This window comes from Budorcas taxicolor, chromosome 1 (genome assembly GCF_023091745.1).
Source record: "Budorcas taxicolor isolate Tak-1 chromosome 1, Takin1.1, whole genome shotgun sequence".
Classification (NCBI taxonomy): Eukaryota; Metazoa; Chordata; class Mammalia; order Artiodactyla; family Bovidae; genus Budorcas; species Budorcas taxicolor.
Genome location: NC_068910.1, coordinates 8,078,729 through 8,100,784, shown reverse-complemented (window position 1 = coordinate 8,100,784; position 22,056 = coordinate 8,078,729). Strand labels below are relative to the sequence as shown.

The following is a 22,056-nucleotide window of genomic DNA, read 5'->3' as shown; positions in this document are numbered from 1 at the left end:
GTCCTTGGCTTGTGTGGAAGCATCTTTGGACCTCCCTTTTTTGAGTCTGGAATGTGGGTCCTGAAAGGAAAACACTTCCTTTTTCTCACCTAAAGATGCCCGGAGGCCCTTGGTAACAGAGTCCTAGTTTCCCAGGACCAGCCTGCCTCTTACTGCCTGCCCAGGAGTGGGGTAGGCTTCCAGCCTCCCCTTGAGGCTAGTCACAGCCCAGGTGAGGAAAATGGTCTGAAACCTAAGGCCTGAGAGTCCCAGCAGGTGGGAGGCTTCTGAAGGTGCCAGTCTATTGTTCTCCAGCTAAGGAAGCTTAAGTTCAAAAAGGAAAGTGCTTCCTAACACACTTCAGCTGGGGAATGGCAGATGCAGGATGTGAACTCGACTCTGCCCGCAGAACTCACCCATCCTCTGCAGGTGCACACTGCCTGCCATCTCAGGGGTGCCTTTCACCTTAGGGACTCCAGCCTTTTCCTGGGCCTCCGCCACATTAGCTACCCAACCGTCTCCCAGGCCCACAGAGCCGGACAGAGCCAACAACAGTCCAGAGTTGCCTTTAATATGGGGTACAAAAGTAGAAAAAACAGTTGAGAGTAAGTATGGGGAGGTGGAGTAGGGATCGGGGGGCAAGACTGCTGCTCCCTGTCTGGCTGTCCCCCCGCCCACGTCCTGATCCCTGTCCTGGAGGAAGGCAGGGGGAGGGGAGGTGACTGGTGCCAGGATCTTGTGTGTCCCCCTGAAACAGAACAAGCCGAGGTCACCAATGCCAGGAAGCCCATGAAGGGGAAGGTATATGAGGTGGGGGTGGTGTGGAGCACCAAAGCAGGTTCCCTGAGAGGCCAGGCTGCGGAGCCATGACTCACACCACAGAGCAACCCTCGGCCAGGGGACCCAGGGCCCGAACCACGTCTTCACGACCCATGGCAGCAAGGGCGTCTGCTAGTGCTCTTAGGGTGGCGCCACTGCCTTCCTGGACAGCCCAGTCCCTCAGCAGGGCAGAGGCGGGCCCCGGGCTCCGGGCCATGGTCTCTACTGCCTCAGCCTGGTAGCCCAGGCGGCCCGCCAGGCCCCGCCAGCCGTTGGCCAGTTCACCCGACACCTCCAGGAGCCGTTCCACTTCCTCCTGCTGCTGCCGAGGAAGGTGGAGGTAAAGCCGGCAGCCAAGTTCAGGCCGCAGCCCTGGGATGGGAGACGTGAGGGTCACGCGAAGGTTAGACTCTGGTACGATGAGGCTGGGCAGGTCTAAAGGGCGACAGGTAGGGGAAACGGCTCACCTTGGCTGGGGGCACAGGGCTCCAGGCCGGCTGGAGAGTCCCGGAAGACACTGCTGTCCCCATGCAGCTGGTCCCTACTGAGGGCCCCCAGCTCTGCGGTCCGAGCTTTGGCCAGCTGCTGCCTTTGTTTGCGTGAGCGCCAGCTGTGGGGAGCAGGGGGAACTTGCCAGCCTGCTCCAGCCTTCACTGAGACGGCGAGCTGGCTGGGAGTCCAGACGGGGAGGTGGGGTACCCCAGGGCAGTGCCCAGACCACCTACCACTTGAAGACCACATAGGCGAGCAGACCAAGGACCACGGTGGCCAGGAGGGCACAGTAGACAGGGATGATGCTGCCTGAGGCCCCTGGAGGCTCAGGGGAGAATGGGGAGGAGGTGCTGGGGGCCAGGGCTCCCCCTGCCACTGCCCATACCCCTTCCCTGTCCTGCTCCCTCCGGGTCTTATCTGTGGAGAAAAGGACAGACAGGGTCAGCGGCAAGGAATCAAGGCCAGGGGTCAATTTTGCTGCTAGAAAAGCTGGAAATCATAGCCCCCTACTATGGAGTGACAAAAGCCCATACTATGACATCAAAATCTGACTGGCTCATTCCCTACTGTCACCTCCCACAGCCTCCCCTTGGCTCGCCACGCTTGGACACCTAGCCCCAGATGTACCTTCTCCAGGCTTCCAGACGTCTGCGCTTGCTGGTTTACCTTTGCTCTCAGACAAACTAGCAGGAATCTCCTGCTCTGGGAGGTCATCCTTGATCTCTCCCAGTCTCTCCCTTTTTTGGCTCTTGGGGCACCTCCTCTGTCTACAGTGGCACTAAACTGTGTCCTGTCATCCCCAGAGAGTCTGGTCTGTGCAAGCACAGTGATTCATGCTAGTCCCTGTGAAAGCCTCTGTGCACAGGAGACCTTGCAAATTTTTACAAAATAAAACTGAACCAGGGGCTTCCTTGGTGACTCAGTGATAAACAATCAGCCTGCCAATGGAGGAGGCATGAGTTTGAGCCCTGATCCAGGAAGACCCCACATGCTGCGGAGCAACTAAGCCCATTGTGCACCATTATTGAGCCTGTGTCTAGAGCCCGTGCTTCACAGCAAGAGAAACCATTGCGACGAGAAGCTCATGCACTACAACAGAGAGTAGCCCCCGCTCGCCACAACTAGAGAAAAGCTCTCACAGCAACAAAGACCCAGCATAGCCAAAAATAAATTAAAAACTGAACTGGAAGGCAAGTAAATGCTGCTGCTCACTTCTGCCGGCAAGTCAGTTGTCCTACAAACCAGTGCAGGCACGGCACAAGAAACAAGATGCTCCAGAGCTGTAACTAGACTTGTATGTGGTCTGCAAGGCCAGGGACCCATGGATACCTCCCATCCTACCCAGGACCCAAAATCTGGATCGAAAAGTACTTACCCACATGGACCATGGCTTCCCTGTGGCTGGAGTTCTGCAGCATGGTTCTACCAGCTAGCAGTGCTCCCAGTGGCTGCACTTCTTAGAGAAGGTTTTTGGAGTGTCGTGAGCAGCGCACAGAAAAAGGAGCTGGGAGACCTCTGAGTCCAGCAGGGGCTGTGTGTAGGAACAAGGGGGAAATCCCTCAAGCTGCAAGTCAGGAGTCCCTTGGGGTAGCCTGCCCCCTCTGCTGGCTCACGTCATCCTGATTCATTCCAGGGCTGCTCACCTCCCCATCTTTCCACTTGCCAATCTGGACCAGTTTCCTCCGGTGTCAAATGGGGTGAAGCTGATACTGCTGGTCCCAGCTGGCCAAAGCTGGAGGAGACCAGAGTGCAGCGGTCTCAAAGACCTTGGCAAACCCTGGGTCTGAGTCCAGAGCCAGCACAGGAAGACCAGGGGGACTCCCGTCCCCCATAAGCCAGAGCCAGGCGGAGACTCACTGGCTGATGGAAGCTCCCCAGAGTTCTCAGAAGAGCACAGTTCCTGGGGTGACTAACTCCCACTCCTGCCTCCAGGGTCAGGGTCCACCCCTTACCTCCTGGTCAGGGGCAGGATGGGAGGCTTCCTTGGTGGGTTCAGCAAACGCAGAGGGTGTGTGGGCCCAGAGGTACCCGGGCCCTTTCTTATCTGGGAATTTCGAAAGGGCCTGCAGGCTGGATATCTGAAGAACACGCAGTCCCAGGACCCATCTGCCCTTACAGGGCTGATCCTGCTGGGACCTCCCTCCTGAGGCCTGGGGAGGAGAGACCCTGGACTGGGCACAGAAGGGGAGCTTGCCTGGAAAAGGGATGGAGATGAGACCTGGGCGAAAGTCCTGTAACTTCCCAACAGTCACATCTGGCCCAACCCCCTGCACTCCAAACTCACTTCCCTCCATAAGGCCAGGGGCGGATGTGGACAGCAAAATGCACACCAGACAAGTGGGTCTGGCATGGAGCCTGTGGCGACCTTTGCAAATGAAGGATGTGTATGTACAGTTGTGTCACTTACCACAATAGGAACCCTGCCTGGATCGGAGTTGGCGGGTGAGCCTGTGACTAACGCTAGCTCCCAGAGACAGCCAGGCCTTGTGCCCGACCCACCTCGAGCTGCGAGACTGGAGCCTCTACCAACCCCTCCTCCACACACACCCATCTGGAGGCCCACAAATATGCACACATGCGCACACAGCAACACCCTAAACGCCCACACTATCCTGACTTCCCACAGGCATCCCAACCCAGATGCTGGCACCACAACAGCGCAGGATTTTGGGTCCAGAATGGGGGAGGTACAGAGAGGCAGCCACGGCTCCCTCCTTCCAGGAAGACCCGACGCTGTGTCCCCAACCCGCTCCTGACCTGTGGTGGCTGACCCTCTGTCAGTCCCAGGATCGGCTCTGCCTGCAGGATGGGGCCTCCCGGCCTTAAGCCAGTAGGGAACACGCAGTGGAGTCCCTGGAGAGGCCAGGTTTTCAGCCGGCGGCGGAGACGAAACCGGGCGGCAGAGGACTGGACTAGGGGGCGGGGCGATGATGGGGGCGGGGCCGCCCACGGTCTGGCCCCGCCCGAACCAGGAACGCGCACATGCGTGGAGGTGAGCCTGAAGCGGGACTGGGCGTGAAGCTGCCAGAAAAACAGGCCCGGGCCCCTAGGGACAGGAGGGGCGTAGCTGGGGGGCTAGGGGCACGGTGCGGTGTGGGTGCTCAGGGGACGCCAGCACAGGGCGGTGGCCAGTGCCGGTTGAGACGCGCGCACACATGCTCGGAGGCAGAACAGCTACAAAACTAGTCCATATTTATTGCTGAGATGCGAGAACGGGAGGGGTCGCCCTTAGGATTAAGGCCACAGCCCGGCCCCTGTGCTCTGCTGGGACCGGGGATCGGGAGCCTGGGCTCCCCACCCCAGACTGTGCAAAAAGTGCTGTGCGGCCGCTGGGGCCAGTGCTGGGACTCCGGGCGGCCCCTCTGCCGGCGAGGGGCAAGATTTCCTGGAGTGACATCGCCCGCCAATCCCTGAGAGCTGGGCAGAGGTGGGGCCCCGCCCACCGCCGCCTGAGTGTGGGCGGGGTGTCCTGCCCTCCGCCCCCCACGGGCTCTCGGGTGGAGCCTACTGGGGCGAAGCCCGCTGGGGGCGGGGCGGCGCGGCAGGACCGGGCGGGCTATCAGCGGGCTTCTCCAGGGTTGTACTCGGTCTCCCCAGAGGACACCTGGGAGATGCGCCGGGAGGAGGACCGCCACAACTTCCGCGCAAACTGGCTGCTGCGCACCTAGTGGGAACAGGCATGGGTCAGCCAGGATCAACGCTCCCACCCTGTGCAAGGCCCACCCTGCCCTCATTCTGACCTCTGAGGGCTGCCCTGCGCCCACCACGATGAGCTTGCCATCTTCCAGCCCCACGAGCACGTGGCTGCGCTCCTTGGTCACAGCCACGCTGCGGATCGGCACCTTCATGGGCAGGGGAGGAGCGGCTGGCAGCAGTCTGGAGGGAGGGAAGAAGGTGATATATACAAACTCGCAACTGCAAGGAGTTATGCATCCAGCACATATCTCTCTTCATTCTCCCATCCACCTCCCAGTCCTCATTTGAAGGATGGCTGGAGGAAAATCCTGACAAATAAGAGAGTCATGAACAAGTTCGTGCCTAAGGGAGGCCCAGGGCAAGATCTCCCCCCTGGGGGATGGGAGGACAGAGACAGGCCTTGAAGAATGTGTCCACAGGCATGTAAAGGGGTTAGGGTCCACGGGGCACCTCTTAGTGTCCCTCTGCCAATAACCACCACCTGAGGGATCACGTGACTAACCTAGACAGCATATTAAAAAGCAGAGACATCACTCTGGCAGCCAAGGTCTGTCTAGTCAAAGCTATGGTTTTTCCAGTAGTGGATGTGAGAGTTGGACTATAAGGAAAGCTGAGCGCCAAAGAATCGATGCTTTTGAACTGTGGTGATGGAAAAGACTCTTGAGAGTCTCTTGGACTGCGAGGAGATCCAACCAGTCCATCCTATAAAGGAAATCAGTCCTAAATATTCACTGGAAGGATTGATGCTGAAGCTGAAACTCCAATACTTTGGCCACCTGATGCAAAGAACTGACTCATTGGAAAAGACCCTGATGCTGAGAATGATTTAGGGCAGGAGGAGAAGGGGATGACAGAGGATGAGATGATTGGATGGCATCACCCACTCGATGGACATGAGTCTGAGTAAGCTCTAGGAGTTGGTGATGGACAGGGAGGCCTAGCGTGCTGCAGTCCATGGGGTTGCAAAGAGTCAGACATGACTGAGCGACTAAACTGAACTGAACTGAGGGATCACAAACCCATAAACAGTGAGGCTCACTTGTTCAAGTGGAGGATGTGCAGGGCACACTGGGCCGTGCCCAGCAGAACAAAGTCCTCTGTCACCGCGAGGGCTGTGGGCTGCTCCACCAAGGGCAGTGAAGCCCGCAACCTCCCATTCACTGAGTACAGGTGCAAGGAGTAGGTGACCTGGAGGAAGCAGGACGTGTTAGCAAGGACAGAATCCCAACTACCCATATCTTGGCTGGACGCCCCTTTCCCATACCTGAGCCCCCAGACGCTCCCGCGCTGAGCTCTGCACCACAATCTGGCCCTCAGACCCCAGCACCAGATGGGACACAGGTCCAGGCAACGTGCTTCCCGGAGGGCTAAGTGTGGCCACAAACTGGCCACGGCGTACGGTGTGGATGATCACAGTTCCATCCTGCAGGAAGGTGGCTTAGGGTGCTGGGCACAGGCATCTGGTTCCAGGGGCACGGCCCAGCAAACAGCCTCCCCTGGGCACAGGCAAACACACACCTCAGATCCGGACACCGCCATGTCAAGTTCAGTGCTGATGGCCACACAGCTCACGGCAGCCTCATGCCCATATAGGACCTGCACGGGCTTTGATGCCAGCCCCACCGAAAGACCACTCTGTGGGGAACACCAGGACTGGCTCAGGACTGGGGCACACCACCACCTTGGCCCCAGAGTGAGAAAGCTAAAAGCTCAGAAAAGTGAAGGTCTGGTCCAAAGTCAGACTGTTGGAGCCCCAGACTTGCTCACAGTAGCAGTAGGAAGGGGAAGAGAGCAGGGTAGGACTGGAGGCCCACTGGAGGAGCAGATCTGGACCAAGGGGGCCCACGGGGCTCCCACCCAGCACACCTGCTGCATGAGCCGCCACACCATGCATGTGGTGTCTCGGGAGCCTGAGATGAGGTAGATGCCGCAGGTGTCCAGCGCAAGGCAGGTTACTATATCTGCAAGGGAGAGGGGAGGAGACAGGACGGGGAAGAGGGAGGCGAGGGGAGAAGAGGGAAAATAGAGCAGTTACCCCTCCCTGGCCAGCTCCGGAGCCCTGCTCTTACCCGCACACCCTGAGCTCTCAGGCAGCACATACCGAGGTGGCAGCGGAGCTGGCCGAGCAGCCTGCCCCGGGGCAGCGCAGTCACTCGCAGGCTGCCATCCCAGTGGCCACCACTGAACAGCAGCTTTCCATCCGGGGCCACTGCCAGGGCTTGCCCACTCACACCACCGCCTGGAGCCCACGGGCCGCTCAGCAGTCGCTGCATCCTGACGCAGTGAGGAGGAGCACAGGTGAGGCCAGGATACACAGAAGACCCTCGCCTTCAGAGACCTTGGCCAGAGCACTTAGAGTCCACCCTAGCCCACAACCCTCTGTCCTACTTGGGGTTGCCCATGGTGGGGTCTTTGCTGAAGCTGAAGTAGTTGCTTATGTTTCGGTCATAGGGTAGCCAGCTGTGGGTCCCCAGCAGCCCATTGGCACTCACGGTCACCTGGGTGAGAGGACAGAGGTGGGTTGGGGCAGAGTCGGGGGTGGAGCTGAGGTGTGGCCCGGCCCGGTGCTCTTACCAACAGGTCTGCGGAGCCCTGGGTGATGAAGGAGTGAGGTTGCCGGTGGGGAACCAAGGCCAGCACCAGGGGCACGCCATCGCTGATGACCTGCAGGGGCAGGGCGGGACTAGCTACCCGAGCAGCCGGCTAGAGCCCCCACCATGCTACCTGCCTCTTGGCCCTCAGCCCCAGGGCATCATGTTATAGGCAGAGGTCACTCTGAGAGATATGCAGAGACCAGTGGGCCTTCAGGGCATCTCAGGAAGTGAGAAACCAGATGGACAAGGAAAATCCTTCAAGCTTGGTTTCAACCTTGGTCATCCCACCCCACGACTCCAAATCTCCAAGTCGGCTAGCACGAGGAGAGGAGAGCCTGAACACCTTGGAGCTGGGGGCCTTTTGGGATGCAGGCAGGAAGGTGAGGAGAGTATTGAGGCCGGACTCTCCTTCTGTTCTCCCTAAGGATGACCAGGTGAGTCAACCTGGCCTAACCCTCCCTCCTGAAGATGGCAAACTCAATGATGTTTACCTTGTATTTCCTCTGGTGTTTACCTCTTATTTCTAAGATGTCTTAATATCAGGGACTTTGATTTAGGTTTTTCATCTCCAAGAGATTGGCAAGGACAGTGGAATTAAATGAACTTCGCCAGGTAGGAAGTTGAGAGCCTGCCTCCTCTCACCTCTGCAAAGAAGGCCTTCAGCTGGCCCAGGTGCTGGAAGATGCTAGGTGAGTTAGTGTCCAGACGTGCAAGGCGCTGGGCTGCTTCCTCGACAGAAAGCCGAGCCGGATGGGGTTCCTGTGGGCAAGGAACCATTCAGTACTGCGGCCAGGGCCTCCCTGACCACGGTCTTCCCGGCTGGCCTTACCTTCAGCAGCTGACAGGGCGTCTGCCCAAAGTTGCTAATGATGCCCTCCAGTGCCTTCCGCTCCCTTTCATCTGCCACCTGGTCCAGGTCCACAGCCCCTGAGCATCGGCAGGTGGTGGGGGGTGGCGGGGGGGGGGGGCAGTCAGGACTCCGTCTGTGCCCCCTGCACACCCCCCTCCTCTGCACCCCAACCCCCACCGGGGTCCAGGGCACCGCTCACCCTCGTAAGTGCAGTAATAGAAGACATTGAGGGCCTCCTCTGCAGCTGGCCCCCGCTGCTTGTAGCCAAAGATGAGGTCGATCCACTCGTGCAGGTGGGCGGACACATACTCTGACTCCTGGGGGCAGGGAGGTGGCCGTCAGTCCAGGAACGGTGGACCCTGCGCCTCAGCCCTCCCCTCAGGTCACCCGCCAGTATGTGTGCGCACATCTCACCAGCGCCCGGCGGTGCTGCTGGATGAAGTCCTCAGGAGAGCTGGCCCAAGGGGGCAGCACCACATCGCCCACCTTCTCGTTGGTCAGCTGGAGGCAGCCCAGGTCAAAGCCTGGCACAGAAGGCTGGGTCAGCTGTCTCGCTGTGCCTTCCTCACCGGCTCCTCGGCCACCCTCCATCTTCATGCCTCCCGCCCCCACCCAGCGCCTACCGTTCTGGTTCTCCAGGAAATCGGGGAAGTAGAAGAACTCTGGGATGAGCTCCTTCACATCAGCAGGGCTCTCCAGGCGGGCCTGCCAGGCTGCTGCCACTGAGTGGAACTGCCGGTCCGAGCAGTCGAAGCTGGGGAGGGGCACGGGCCAAAGTGAGGCGGTGAGAAGGGAGACAGGGAAGGAAAAGGTGCAGCCCTGGGCAAGCAGGGAGCCAGCCTGTCCAGGATGCCTGGAAGACCCACCCTTCCCTCGTCCACCCTGCCTGCCGCCCCACACTATCTGCCTGCCCCTTCACACCGGCCACTCTGCAGCTGGACGTGCAGGGAGGTGAAGGGCTCCACGCGGATGAGGTAGTGCATCACGCCCGCCGCATTGGAATAGTGGGTGCCATAATGGAACTTGTCGATGGTGCCCGCTGGGTCCTCGAAGCTCTCATACCTAGGGCCACGGTTGGAGGGAATCAGTGGAAGCCCTCCCCGGTCCACCCCAACCCCAAGCCCAGCCTTGCTCACGCGCTCACTTCTCCTTCACAAGCTGGGCGTGCTTGGGGTTCACCACACCGATGGGCTTGGACAGGTCCCGGAAGACGGCTGGGTTGCTGAGGTCCAAGGTTGGGGACACGTAGTCCTGTAGGATCCAGGGGAACTGGCCGCCCACCCGGGCAGGAGCCACATGAGGGTTCTGATGGCCTATATGGCCAGCCTGCCCTGCCCGCACCCTCACCCTCAGGAAGATAGGTGGGGGTGCACCATGGGGAGGGGCTTCAGGGGAGCAGGAGGGACTGTCTGAGACAGGATTTCCTTCCAAGAACAGAGGCCAGGAGGGGAAGGGAGCGGGGCTGGGTGTGCGTGGGGGCAGCAGGGCATGGGGAACTGAGCCGGGAACAAAGGCCAGGCCTCAGGCAGCACCTGCCCAGGAATGAGCTCAGGGCTTGGCCTGCTATCAGTACCCACACTTGGGTGGACCAGGGCTGGTGGAGCAGAGGGTGGGTAGAGGGGTAGCAGGCCCTCACCACAGGGTACTGAGACAAGTCGTTGTAGGTCCGCCCCGCAATGGTGTTGAGCTGCATCAGGTACTCGAAGTTGGAGATCTCTCGCTGCACCCATTTCTGGGGGGGCAAGGATACGAGGTGAGCCGGTGGGCTGCTAACACTCTCCCCAGTGGCGGGGCTCTGACCTCACCCGACCCCCACACTCCAGGGCTCTCACCTGCGTAAGACCTGAGGCACGCAGCATCTCCTGGGGGGAGCGGCTACTTAGGTAGCCTTGGGTAGGGGGTCGCAGACGCAGGAGCCAGGAGTACACCTGGTTCCGCACCTGGGTGTGGGGTGGAATGAGGGAGGGCTGGGGCCTGGGCGCCTGGGAAGGGGATGAGGCTGCGGCCCCGCCCGTCTTGCATGGGAAGTTGAGGAAGTAGTTGGCCTGATCAATGAAGAAGAGCTCGAGAGCTGAGCGGCGCAGGTTGAAACGCCGCAGGTGGACCTCGCGCAGCTGGGCCAGTGGGCGCCGGAAGTCATGGCCGATGCCTGTGGGGATGGACAGTGGGTGCTGGAGCCACCCGTCCCAGCCCCACAAGACCCCAGCCCCCATCCCTGCCGGCCCTCCAGCCTGCTCCAGCAGAACACACCCTCCTCAGTTTCGACCCGCTCGGCACTGCCATCGTAGAAATACACATGCTGGGTGGTGACCTCCAGCAGCCCTGGGACCACAGCCACCACGGTGACCAGTTGGCACTCAGCTGACAGCACCAGATTCTCATGCTGCTCATCCAGGTCTGCGGCCTCCAACCTGGGGGCCAGCACCCACTTTAGGCACTAGGCTCTGGGACCCCCATTCCCAACCAACCCAAGGACCACACTCTCAAAGTACCACCAAGTCAGGAGGCACACTGCTCATGATCCCATAGGAGGAGAAAGAGCTGCCCATGGTCCAGACTGGCCCCAGTCCCCACCCTGAAACCTGGGCTTCTGAAGTTCCTGCCAGGACACCAACCCGTCCCCAGCTTCCTCTCACTCAGCACCCACCCACTCCCATGGGTGCACATCCTGGTCTGGTTTCTCAGTCCTACTCTGGGAAGCCTGGCTATCAAACAGGAACTCTCCGTCCTCTTACAGATCTGCCTAACCCTCCCATCTGATTTTGGACCATCCCTTCAGGGTGGTTAGCCCCACAGCAGGAAGGCAAGTACACTGAGGAATCAATCCCTCTGCCCCTGGCAAGAACACATTAGACAGAGCCCCTTGCCCTGGGCAGCTCTTTCCCAGCCCCACTCACGGGGTCTCCAGTGCAGCCAGCTCGTCCTCACCCAGCTGGTCTTCCTGCAGCTCCTCAGGTAGGCTGCTGACTTTGGCCTCTTTGGTCACAGCGAGAGGCAGTGAGGCCTCCTCAGGGGGGGTCAGGGGGGCCTCACCTGCAATGGGCCCAAGGGTGCTCAACCAGAGCTGGACAAGACAGGGCTATGAGGTTGGGTGGACTCAGCTCGGCACACCCTCTCACCCAGGTTGTCGCGTAGGGCACTGGCCTCCAGGTGAGGATTGAAGTGATGGTTGGGCACCAGCTTCAGACGCATGCGCGAGTAGGTCTCAGCACTGGAGAGCTTCCAGTGGGGGGTGGGCGGATCCCTACAGATATGACCCCACTTACGGTCATGGGTGGGAGGCAGAGGTTTGCAGACCCCTCTGCCTTCCTCCCAGGCTTCTCCTCAGACACTCTCCCGGCCCCTCCCTCCCAAGCCCCACCCCACCAGACTCCGCCCCGAGCCCCGCCCACCTCAGGGCCCAGGCCCCGCAGGGGCTGGCTAGCTGGCGCCACTGCGCCCCCCAGTGCAGCAGGGCTGTGGAGTGTTGCGCTGCCTGCTGCTTCAGCGCCGCCGCGTATCGCAGCCCCTCGAAGCGCGCCCGCCTCTGCACAGGGTCCAGCACCAGCTCCTGCGGGATGCGGGTGGAGGAACAGGTGAGGCCCACTGGGTGCTTCCGGCTCCTCTCTCTCCTCTCAGTCCCAGCAGCCATCCTCTGGGCCCCCAGGGCAGGTTGCACACCTGGAAGGCCCGACGGCTGTGCGCGCGCTCCCGCTGGCGCCGTTGCCCACTGCTCATGAGCATGTCGTAGCAGGCGTTCCAGAAGCCCGACATGAGGTCGTGGCTCTTAGCGTAGGTGTCCATTTCGAACTGCGACATGGTGGGCTGCACCTGGAGGACCGGACAGGGAGAAGAGACTGCGCTCGATGTGGCCCCCCAGCCCCCACTTCTTTGCCCGTGCCCCTGGCCCCAGGCACCTGCTTGTCAATGAAGTGACGCCATTCGGGGGTGGCACAGAAGGCCTGGAAGTCCTCGAAGAAGGTGGGGCTCCCGTTGGTGGGCGGCAGGGAAGGCAGTCCCCACTGTAGCCCCAGTGGGCCGTAGGCGCGGTCCAGCAGCGTGCGCACCAGCGGCACCAGCCATGAGCAGCGCTCTGCAGCAGCAGCGGAGGCTGGGGGCTCCCCGTTCTCGGTGGGGGTCTCTGGTGGGGAGGTGTTCAGCGCCCGCGCCAGCGCCGCCTCCAGCTTGGAGAGCACGTAGCAAGCCTCCTCTCGGCGCATGGGCACCGCGGTCTGCAGCAGCGCGTGCAGCTTCACGTAGGCTTGGGCATGCAGCTGCGGATGGACGAGTGGGGGTGTCACCAGCTACTCCCCGAGCTCTAGACCCGCTGTGCACCCTTCCCCCACAGCCGCCCTGCGCTCACCTGTGGGTCCTCCAGCAAGATGTAGCCGAGCACCAGGCGCAGGCCAATCTGCGCCATCTCTCGGAGGTCCGCTGTGCCGTTGGCCAGGTGTGGCCAGGCTCCCAGGCGATCCAGCAGGCTACACACTCCTTCGAAGAGCTGCCGCACACCATATATTCCAGATGGCCATCACCAGATGAGGCCAGAAGCCCGTGAGGAGAGAGGGAGGTAAGGTTTGGGCTGGGGGCCAGAGTGCACATACAGATAGACCTCTGCTCACACATACCAGAGCTGAGGTCCCCATGACTGCACATGTGTACTCAGCCACTTTGCAGACCAGGAGCCCTCGGGGCATGTGAACACAGTGCTCCTGCCCGGAGCTGCCATACCTTCTCACTCCACAGCTCCTGGTTACCATGGCCCTCGGCGCACAGGAAGTCCTGCAGCAGACGCAGCAGCCAAAGCGCCTGCTGGGTGAGGCTGGCCAGGACCCCAGTGGGGGCCTCTTTGATGTCAGTCAGGGCTGACTCCAGCATCATCTCCAGGAGGCTGGAGGGGAATGAGGTACTCTGGTGTCTACCTGACTGCCTTCTGGGCCCCCAGGCTTCCCCACGGCCCTGCTCCCTCACCTGCGCTTGATGCAGTCTGGTGGGCGCACCAGCGTGGCTGAGGCCCCCAGCTGGGTAAGCACGGAGAAGACCTGGCCACGCTCCCGCCAGGCGGCCTCGTCACTGCCATCCACACCCCGCCACGTCACCGAGAACAGCACATTGGTGAGCAGGTTACAAAGCTCCTCCTCACAGGTTTGCTGTGGACACAGGGGGCGTGTGGAGTGTAGGCTGGGGAGGGAGGGAATCACTGCCCCACTAGCCTCCCTGTTCAACACCTCCACCCACCCACTAGTAGGCATAGCAGGAGGCCGAGCCTTTGGCCAACAGCCCAGCCAGTGTGCTGCTGAGGGCCTAGACAGACAGTGTGGGACCCGACCACCACCTGAGTTCCGGGGAGGATCCTGGGGTTCCAGGACTCCTAAGAGGAGATGAGGCAGTTCGCATGGTTACCTCACAGGCCTCAAGGGCCATCCCGGAATCCTCTGGAAGAATGGTGTTGAATAAGCAAAGGCCCCTCCCCAGATCCAGAAAGCACAAGGCAGGACTCTCAGAGCCGTGCTGCTCATCGGCCCTGAAAAGCCCATGGCCCACAGGCTCTCAAGGGCCTTCCAAAGCCTGGCAAGCGCCCCCAACTGTCTCAGCACGACTTGCCCTGCTCTGGAATTTCTGCCACCCCTGAGAGAACACACTGCAGAGGAAAGTTATGAGGGGGCAGCGCTGGACCCAACTGGCTGCCACAGCCCTGATGTCAAACAGTACCACACCTCTGGAAAAGCTCCACTGGCTGCCCTGGGTACCCGAGGAGCCCTACCTCAGGGCCTGCCTCACCTGAGGGTTGCTGGTATTGGAGGTGTCATCCCCACTGATGGTGGGCTCTGGCAGGCTGCCGTCCTCCAGCACATTGGAGAGACTGGAGCTGTGGCGGCCCTGGGCCATAGGGAAGGGCCGGGGTCCATCGAGCGGGGACGGTGTGCCAGGCTGGCTGGCCGGAGTGACAGTCCCGCTGCCGCTGCCACCACCGGCAGTATTCCCTGAGCTCACACTGGCCCGCTCCAGGCCCAGCTCAAAGGGGGTGGCGAACGGGGAGAGGGCGTGGTAAAAGGCGTCAGGGTCAGGGGCCTCTGGGGGCAGGAAGACGTCCGAAGGTTCAGGAGACTCAGTGGGTGGCTTGTGTGAGGCTGGCTCTGGGGAGGTGGGTGGCTCAGGGGTAAAGGGCAGGGGACTGCCGGCTGTGACAGCTTCCAGGACAAACAGCCGGGTCAGCACATCCTGCCAGCCGGCCTGGCGGGCCAGCAGCCGCACTATGTCTGGCTGTCCGTAGATGAGGTGGAAGAGCTGTCGGGCCAGGGCACAGGAAGTGAGGGACTCACTCGACAGCCTGTCCCAACCCCTCCTCAGGGGGTCTTTGCACAGGAGGCCTGCAGAGACCCCTCATCCCAGGCAGGCAAAGCCCTCAGGGTGGAACCCACCCCACACCCCCAACAAAGCTTTCATTTTCCACTTACCTGACGACAAATGTCTAGGCGGACGCTGAGGTCGGCCTGGAGGGACAGCTGCACCACAGCCAACAGATCAGAGAGGTTCAGGCAATCTGGGAAGATGGTCAGAAAAGGCCTGAGGGACTGACCCCAGAAGGGGACTGTGCCCCGCTGCTGGCTCAGCCTCGGCTCTTGGATCAACACCTTCCCGATTCCCACCTGCCCTGTCTCCTGGATCCATGTCATCCCTCTACCTGGCCTGCCTCTTGGCCCCACCCAGGTTGTACCTGCCCCCAGGAACAGCTTGTAGAGGCCCTGGCAGAGCTGGGGGGAAACGGCACCCTCTGGCAGGCAGGCAACGAGACCCTGGAGACCACACTCTCGCAGCCGGAGCCGCTGACGGCTGCGCTCAGGTAAGCGCTCATTCTGTTGCAGTCTGCGTAGGATCTGTGTGGGGGTCATCAAGGGGAAGGAGTTACTGTAGGAGGGTAAGCCACCACACAGGGGTGGGGCTCCAAGAGAGGCCTGCAAAGACAGCTCTACCCACTAACCCGGGGCCTTCTGCCCCTCCCTCGACTCAGGCAGGGGCCCCAGTGAATGAGAATGCAGGGTTCGGGAGGAGCTAGATGTACCTTGCAGACTCGGTCGGGCAGCAAGGGCATGGGCCTCGGCCTCACCAGCAGTGCCAGCAGCACTTCAAGGTTCCCTGGCTCCAGCAGGAAGACAGCCAGAGACTCCTGTGCTGGGGAGCCCTGCAGCAGAGCCAGCAGCAGGTCGAGCGCACCCACCACCTGGGGACACAGAGGCTTACGCTGAGCGCGCCCCACCCCCACCCAAGGCCCGCAACATGGTCCACGCTCCACCCCTCATCCAGGCTTCACCTCTGCCAACCTCCAGCCTACCTGGCCATCATCACCCGAGGCCGCCAGAAAGTTTAGCACCACCTGCAGGTCATCAGCGGTAGAGCTCCGCACCAGAAACTCCCGGGCCAGGCCCAGGAGTGACGTCTGCACTGTGCGCAGGTCGTCGGCGGCTAGGGGGCGCTCGCGCTGCGGACTGGGCAGGTCCCAGCAGAGACGTCACCCAGGGCCAGGGAAACCACCGGGGCACGGAAGGGAGGCGAGAACAAGGAGGGCTGGCAGGTGAGCTGGGGGCTGAACAGACCTGCCCCCAAGGCCGAAGGCTGGAGCATCAGCACCCCAGCCCATCTGCCCCTGCCAGCCTCACCTGTAGTGGACACGCAGGGCATCAAGAATGAACTGGACCCCATACTTCTTCCGCAGCTTCTGTCTGTGCTCACGGACTATGCTAGACACGTACTGGATGTGGCCTGAGCGGGCATCAGCAGAGGGCTCAGCCCACCAGGCTGAGCTGGGTCCCTTCCATCCTCCAGGACAGGGCCATGCCACTGCCAGACCCCCCACCCCGACCAGGGGAGGGTCATCGTCCCCTCAGATCAGCTACAGGGCTATAACCTCTGAGAACGTCCACTGCCACCCTGGCTGACGGCATCCCCTCACCCAAGTCGGCACACCTACCCAGGCGCACAGCAAAGTCGCTGAGGGTCCAGAGGTGAAAGTTGAAGAGCAAATGCTGATAGAGCAGGTACAGGAGGGGCCCACTGCCCTCGGCTGCCACCTGCTCCATCAGCAGCTGGGCAGACATGAGCACATTCATGTCCATGGCCCAGCTGGGGACCTGGGTGGGGGCAGGAGCTGGGGTGAGATGTCAGGCCCTGTCCACCCGCTGTCAGGCCTCCCAGTTTTCACCCTGCCCTGCGCAGGTAGATGGACACAAACATCCTGTCTGCTCCAAACCCTCTGGGGGCTCCCTGCCCTCTGAAGTACAAGCTCCCGGCCTCCTGTGTGAGTGTCCTGCCCTAGCCTGTGCTGGTACTTCCCCAGACCCTCTCGGCCCAACCCTGCCCCTCCTTTCAAATGCCACCTCTCCCAGGAGGCCCTCCCTGACTGATGGCATCAGGCACCCCGGCTTTGTCCCTCCAACCAACAGCCCCTTGGTCAAATGAAGCCCCGCCTGCCCCAGCAGGCCTCACCTTGCGCAGGAGGGCCCCGATGATGGCAGGGCCCTGGCAATGCACCAGGCTCTCCTGATTCACGGGGTGGCCCTGCAGGAAGTTCCGCAGCATCAGCAGAAAGGCAGCCACTGCATTCTTCTCCATTCGCTTCTCTGCCGCCACCAGGAAGGGGACAGGTGTGCGTCAAAGGCCTGTCGGGCTGTGAGACCTCAAGCACTCCAGCCCCCTGCCAGGCCAAGGTCTTCTCTCACCAACACAGGCACCAGGGACACTTTACCTGAGGACTTGCCCAGTGGGAGAAGCAGGCCCTGGACATTGTGGCCAGAGGTCAGTTCGGGCCCCACAAGGTCATGTGTTTCTGCTGGACCTGCCTCGGCTTCCTGGGGTTGTGCAGCCACTCGCTCCAGCAAGGGCAGCAGGGCACCCATGCCTCCCACACAGTTCACCACATCCTGTGGGCAGGGGGCCTCCGTGAGGGCAGCACCCCATCATCTCCTGTCCCCTCCACCTGAGCAGACCCTCCAACCTGGAATCCTGGGTCTCCTCAGGACCTCCCAGGGCACAGAGCCACTCCAGCCCACCCTGCACACAAGTTGCAGTGCTCACACTTCCTACACACACTGTCCACATGGGCACACACCTTCACGTCCCAGGTTTCCACTCTGTGGCCCGTAAGCCGGCCATCCAACCCATGGCCAGGGGACAGGTCCAAGCAGATGTTGTTCTTACAGGCCTGGGAACAGGGGGTGAGCAAGGCTCAGTGTGGGGCAGGGGGAGGAAGGAGATAGAGGGCGGGAGCCAGGGGGAGATTGAGCCAACTGCCCAGCCCCCCATACCTGAGGTGAGTAATGGAGGAGCAGTTTGGCACCAAGTTCATGCAGTTCACCCTCAGGCTTGAAGGGTGCTGTCTCATTGGGCCCTGGAGGTGGGCAGGGGGCTTCAGACCTGGTTGGGCTTGCAGCCAGACCCCACCCAGAGCCTGCCTCTTCTCTGCCTGATCAGAGGACAGACCCTTGGGGATACCTACTCCCCACTGGAGCCCTTCTTTCGGGCCTGGACACTTTGTGAGACCCAACCTCTTGGGTCCTGGGAACAGGGGTAGGGCTGGGGCGGGGCGTGGGGAGCACGCTGCATACCCAGGGCACATAGGACGCGCAGGGCGGCCGCCTGCAGGGCTTCATGGAAGATGGCCACAGCCCCCAGCTCGCCCTCCAGGGAGGTGGGGCTGCCCCACCGAGTGTCCTGCGTGCCGGCAAGGGTGGAGCTGATGCTGCCCTCCTGCAGGGGGGCCACCAGCCCGGACCCCCAGCCAAGCCCTGTGGTGGCCGGGACTGACTGGGAGCGGGTGAGTGAGGGGTGAGTGTGAGCCAGGGCGGTGGGGCCCGGTGGCGCAGGCAGCCCTGTGGTGGTGGTCGTTGTGCGGTGCCCAGCAGACCCGATACAGCAGGACGAGAAAGGCTGTGGGGGCCAGGGTTGGGGGTCAGTTGGTCAGGTCATGTTACAGCCTGGGGTTCCACCTTCCTCAGGGACCCCCAAGGCTGCACAGACCCCAGAGGCTGAGGCCTGTGGGGTTGGGGGAGGGAAACAGGGGCTCCAGGGCCCACCCTGTCCAAGGCCCCCCAGCTACCCAAACCTCCCCAAACCCCGCCTAGCACACCTCACTAAGGGAAGGGCAGCGAAGGGGTGCCATCTTGACCAGATGGCCGTCTTTGTAGACATGGACCAGGTTCTGGCTGAAGGGCCGGCGCCCGGGCACATGGACTATGGCCACACAGTGCTACAACAGAAGTCACGAGATCAGGTGAGGCCCTGGTGCCGCCTGCACCTCCCCGGGCCACGTGAGGATGGAGGCTCACCCAGGAAGAGTCGGCAAAGGACACTTCAGGCAAGCTCATGGTCAGGTATTCCTTCCGGGTGCACACAGCCACCACCAAGGTCCCAGCTGCCGTGAAGAAGGCTTCAAACCCCGAGCCGCTGCTGGTGAAGAAGCTGAGGGCGAGCCAAGCCAGTTAAGCCTGCTGGTTCTCCCGCTCACCCTGGCAGCGTGCCCTGACCCCTGGCAGTCACCTACCTGTACAGCTGCTTCCGCTGGAGCGGCCGGGTGGGGGTGGGTGCGGGGGCAGGCGCTCCAGCCGTGGGGTGCAGACAGAGCCAGGCATGGAAGGTGAAACCAGGGCCTGGCCAGCGCTGCACAGGGGGGACCATGATGCCCGCCATGCTGGGTGTTAGGTCAAAGTAGCGTAGGGCTCGTGCTGGGCCCTGGTGCCGGGCCATGCCAGAGAGCGCACGGATGATGGCACCTGCGTGGCGGGCCTGCCCAGCCTCTGCTCCGCCTGGCCCCAAGTCCAACCCTGGTGGCGGGCGAAGCAAGCGACGCAGCTCCGAGGGCCTTAGTGACACGTGGCCCAGTGCTTGCAGCAGTGCCAACAACTGTTCCTGGCAGCGGGCCCCCAGGGCTACCCCCTCGCTGAGCGTCTCCAGAAGGCAGCCCACCAGCCCGGCCTGCACGCACGTGGCACGGCTGGCAGGGCAGCTGTCACAGAGCCACCAGAGGCGCTGTGCTAGGAAGAGCCGCAGCTCGGCTGTGGGCAGGGTCGGCAGCCACCTCATCAGCACCAGCACCGGCTGCTCGTTGCGGATCGGCGGTGGGGGACACATGCTGTGGTCGCCCTCCACAGCCTGTTGGGGGAGAGGATGGGCTAGCCCCCAGGCAGCTGGCATGGGACAGGCCACCCTCGCAACAGTGGGACTGCCTGCATCGTCCTGGGACTTGCTAACAAGCAATAGCTTCTGGACCCCATGCAGCTTGGAATCCTCGCCCGTGACCCTGACACACAGGGTCACGACACAGGTCACACTGTGTACGGGCCACAGTCAGCATGGTCCCCCAAAGCGGAGAGCTCATTTCCATGCTTGCCCTGACTCAGTCCTGGCTGCCCATGGGGGCCCTGACCCCCAGCCCCTGCCCTCACCATGTTGAGCAGCTCTTGCAACAGCCGATGGGTGGGGGGGCCGTGGCTCTGCAGGACCTCATGCAGGTGAGGGTAGCCAATGCGCTCCTTAAACACCTCCTGTGCCAGGACGGGTGGGAAAGGCGTGAGCACGGATGTGGGCCCCAGGGCACGCTCACAACCCATGGGAAGCTTGGAGGAGGTTCAGGGCTCCCTCGCCCAGCTCTGACTCTGGGTCACGGTGATAGTAGGGGCGGGGACCCATGGCGGGACTGGGGGGAACGGCTCTGCCTCGGAGGGCTACAGATGGTGGTCGGCCACAAGCATCCGTTCCCCTCCAGCCAAGACACCCAGCTCCCAGGACTAATGACGAATGACCATACCTGCCCCATGGGCTGATCTGTACCCCAGAGGGCAGGATGGCTACCTCCTCAGCTCACTTGCTCTGACAGCCATCAGCCAGACCCACTCTATTTAACCCCACCCCATGGCCCTACTGCAGCGCGACGGCAGCATCCTCACCTTGGCGGAGGGGGAGCCACTCATGATGCAGGTCAGCACTCTGACCACGTGGACCGCAATGGCGTCTGTGTCCTGGTCCAGTACCTTGGGGTGAGGAGGGGCAGTCAGGAGAGGCAGGTGCCAGGATGTCACTACAGGGGCAGCACCCAGGCAAGTAGCTGAGTGGGCTTGGGGGCCCCAAGAGGGTGGCACCCTTACATGGACACCAGCGTGTCTACCTTTGCCCAAACTACTGTGACCTTCACCCTGACCTTAGGGCCCCCTCTGAACAGCTTGGCAAGACCCACTCTGATAGAGAGGCCGGAAGAAGCCGAGCCTGGGAAGATCACCAGTGAACACTTTTGCCGCAGCCCTCTGCCCATCACTGTCTGGTGGGCTCATAGGCCTCAGTCTCCACCCATCCCCACCCAAGCTAGACACATGTGCAGGCAGGCTGGCAAGTGCCCCATCACCCATGATGATTGACAAGGAGTTGGGGGATTTAGGGACAATCAATCACAGGATGTTAGAACCAAAAGAACCTTCGAGACCTTTAAGTCCTACCCTGCCCCTTTCCCCTAGATCCAGGTGGGGACAGAGGCTCAGCCTGGACAGACCTAACAGCCCAAGGCATGTTACTCCTTCACCCTGCCCTACTGAGGCGGTGAGGGTCAGGAGGACTTGTGTGTCAGCAGGTGCTAGACTGTATTTCAGCTCCACGGGGCCCTTGGCCCCAGCTCTGCTCGACTCCCTAGGGGATCTCAGGCCATCTTTTTCCCCTCTCCAGGCTTCAGATTCCTCATCTGTAAAAAGCAGGGGTCTCGCCAGCCTCGCCTGCTTTGTAGAGGAATGGACCTGCAGGTTTTCAGAAAACAGCCAAGTGCAATAAACACATGGGGCTGCTTCATGAGGCCAGAGCCAGGGCGGGGCTCCAGACATGGGGGCCCAGGTATTGAGCCACAGAGGGGGTACCCCATGAAGAGCCCCCAACCAACACCCTACAGCCTCCTGGAGCCCACAGGTGAGGTGAGCAGGGGCACGGCATGAGGTCATGAGGGGATGGGGAACTCCCAGGGACCTGCTTAGGGCAAGTACAAGGATTCAAGCAAAGAAGTGGCCCCATGTGAGGGACCCCCTCTGTGAGTGCCCACAGCCAAATCCCTGAGTATCTGGCCTCCTGTTTCTGCTTTGGTGCAATGGAGGTGGGTGGTTGAGTATCGAAGGTTCCTTCTGGCTCAGCAAAGCCAAACCCCAGCTCCCAGGACTAACACCAGGCAGGGCACAGATCCCTCCTGTGTGGCTCCTTGGGCTGGGGATCTGGAAGGCCGGTGAGAGCGCGTGGGGGACCCAGCCCCATCACTAGGCTCCACCAGGCCTCACACAGATCTGCTTGCTCCCCCTGCAAACTGCAGAAAGGCTCAGAGGGAGCCCCAAGGGGTACATGCCCAGGGACGTGCGTGACTGAGGTGGTGTCGGCCTGAGGGTGGTACCTTCTGGACATCGGGCTCAGTCAGTAACCGGGTAGCCAGGTCACTGTCCCCCTCAGGGGGCGCCCGGGCCTGCAGGTACAGCTGTGGGGATGCAGGAGGGCATAAGGTGGAGGGGCAGAGGAGAGAAAAGATGAGGGAAGGGTGGGGTTAGAGCAGGACCTGGGGCGGCTGCCAGGGCTCCCCCCAAAGGCAAGGATGCACCCTGAGCCCCAGGCCAAGTGCCCCCCGGCACGAGAGCA

At 61.7% G+C, this 22,056-nt stretch overlaps 2 protein-coding genes across 3 annotated transcripts in view; both read right to left on the bottom strand.

The window, feature by feature from the left end:
• Positions 1 to 546: 546 nt before the first annotated feature.
• Positions 547 to 4,183, bottom strand: LOC128055369 (death domain-containing membrane protein NRADD-like). 2 transcript variants are annotated; one of them, XM_052647915.1, is made up of 6 exons: positions 4,048 to 4,183; positions 2,934 to 3,022; positions 2,666 to 2,821; positions 1,524 to 1,707; positions 1,266 to 1,408; positions 547 to 1,170 (listed from the first exon to the last, which is right to left on the bottom strand). In XM_052647915.1, exons 3-6 carry the CDS (start codon positions 2,706 to 2,708, stop codon positions 851 to 853), a joined length of 690 nt encoding a protein of 229 aa, XP_052503875.1. In that variant the 5' UTR covers positions 2,709 to 2,821; positions 2,934 to 3,022; positions 4,048 to 4,183; the 3' UTR covers positions 547 to 850. The 2 variants fall into 2 exon arrangements, with proteins under 2 accessions (XP_052503875.1, XP_052503867.1); XM_052647907.1 differs by lacking the exon at positions 2,934 to 3,022 and having other exon boundaries at positions 4,048 to 4,177.
• A 282-nt stretch (positions 4,184 to 4,465) lies between these two features.
• NBEAL2 (neurobeachin like 2) overlaps positions 4,466 to 22,056 on the bottom strand; it is a 30,142-nt gene continuing 12,551 nt past the window's right edge. The window contains exons 10-54 of the mRNA XM_052648596.1: positions 21,818 to 21,898; positions 20,349 to 20,432; positions 19,848 to 19,946; positions 18,947 to 19,554; positions 18,732 to 18,864; positions 18,533 to 18,652; positions 18,012 to 18,333; positions 17,712 to 17,794; positions 17,516 to 17,608; positions 17,153 to 17,327; positions 16,894 to 17,027; positions 16,379 to 16,538; positions 16,068 to 16,170; positions 15,743 to 15,896; positions 15,473 to 15,631; positions 15,128 to 15,287; positions 14,868 to 14,953; positions 14,191 to 14,697; positions 13,381 to 13,559; positions 13,141 to 13,300; positions 12,773 to 12,910; positions 12,327 to 12,683; positions 12,091 to 12,240; positions 11,823 to 11,980; positions 11,550 to 11,674; positions 11,328 to 11,463; positions 10,681 to 10,841; positions 10,263 to 10,579; positions 10,067 to 10,162; positions 9,575 to 9,699; positions 9,352 to 9,492; positions 9,054 to 9,184; positions 8,845 to 8,954; positions 8,630 to 8,747; positions 8,410 to 8,507; positions 8,223 to 8,339; positions 7,561 to 7,650; positions 7,375 to 7,484; positions 7,088 to 7,260; positions 6,853 to 6,947; positions 6,505 to 6,621; positions 6,251 to 6,409; positions 6,026 to 6,174; positions 5,031 to 5,166; positions 4,466 to 4,954 (exon numbers count right to left, since the gene is read on the bottom strand). Of these exons, the coding sequence (XP_052504556.1) occupies positions 4,850 to 4,954; positions 5,031 to 5,166; positions 6,026 to 6,174; positions 6,251 to 6,409; positions 6,505 to 6,621; positions 6,853 to 6,947; positions 7,088 to 7,260; positions 7,375 to 7,484; positions 7,561 to 7,650; positions 8,223 to 8,339; positions 8,410 to 8,507; positions 8,630 to 8,747; positions 8,845 to 8,954; positions 9,054 to 9,184; positions 9,352 to 9,492; positions 9,575 to 9,699; positions 10,067 to 10,162; positions 10,263 to 10,579; positions 10,681 to 10,841; positions 11,328 to 11,463; positions 11,550 to 11,674; positions 11,823 to 11,980; positions 12,091 to 12,240; positions 12,327 to 12,683; positions 12,773 to 12,910; positions 13,141 to 13,300; positions 13,381 to 13,559; positions 14,191 to 14,697; positions 14,868 to 14,953; positions 15,128 to 15,287; positions 15,473 to 15,631; positions 15,743 to 15,896; positions 16,068 to 16,170; positions 16,379 to 16,538; positions 16,894 to 17,027; positions 17,153 to 17,327; positions 17,516 to 17,608; positions 17,712 to 17,794; positions 18,012 to 18,333; positions 18,533 to 18,652; positions 18,732 to 18,864; positions 18,947 to 19,554; positions 19,848 to 19,946; positions 20,349 to 20,432; positions 21,818 to 21,898 (7,212 nt within the window). The 3' untranslated portion in view covers positions 4,466 to 4,849. The remainder of the gene's footprint in view (positions 4,955 to 5,030; positions 5,167 to 6,025; positions 6,175 to 6,250; positions 6,410 to 6,504; positions 6,622 to 6,852; positions 6,948 to 7,087; positions 7,261 to 7,374; positions 7,485 to 7,560; positions 7,651 to 8,222; positions 8,340 to 8,409; positions 8,508 to 8,629; positions 8,748 to 8,844; positions 8,955 to 9,053; positions 9,185 to 9,351; positions 9,493 to 9,574; positions 9,700 to 10,066; positions 10,163 to 10,262; positions 10,580 to 10,680; positions 10,842 to 11,327; positions 11,464 to 11,549; positions 11,675 to 11,822; positions 11,981 to 12,090; positions 12,241 to 12,326; positions 12,684 to 12,772; positions 12,911 to 13,140; positions 13,301 to 13,380; positions 13,560 to 14,190; positions 14,698 to 14,867; positions 14,954 to 15,127; positions 15,288 to 15,472; positions 15,632 to 15,742; positions 15,897 to 16,067; positions 16,171 to 16,378; positions 16,539 to 16,893; positions 17,028 to 17,152; positions 17,328 to 17,515; positions 17,609 to 17,711; positions 17,795 to 18,011; positions 18,334 to 18,532; positions 18,653 to 18,731; positions 18,865 to 18,946; positions 19,555 to 19,847; positions 19,947 to 20,348; positions 20,433 to 21,817; positions 21,899 to 22,056) is intronic.

Excerpts from the sequence above, each read along its gene's own strand:
- LOC128055369 (XM_052647915.1), bottom strand. The coding sequence starts at position 2,708 with ATGCTGCAGAACTCCAGCCACAGGGAAGCCATGGTCCATGTGG. Across the intron at positions 1,409-1,523 it reads GCCTATGTGGTCTTCAAGTG|CTGGCGCTCACGCAAACAAA; the intron begins GTAGGTGGTCTG and ends TGCTCCCCACAG. Across the intron at positions 1,171-1,265 it reads GCCCTGTGCCCCCAGCCAAG|GGCTGCGGCCTGAACTTGGC; the intron begins GTGAGCCGTTTC and ends CTCCCATCCCAG.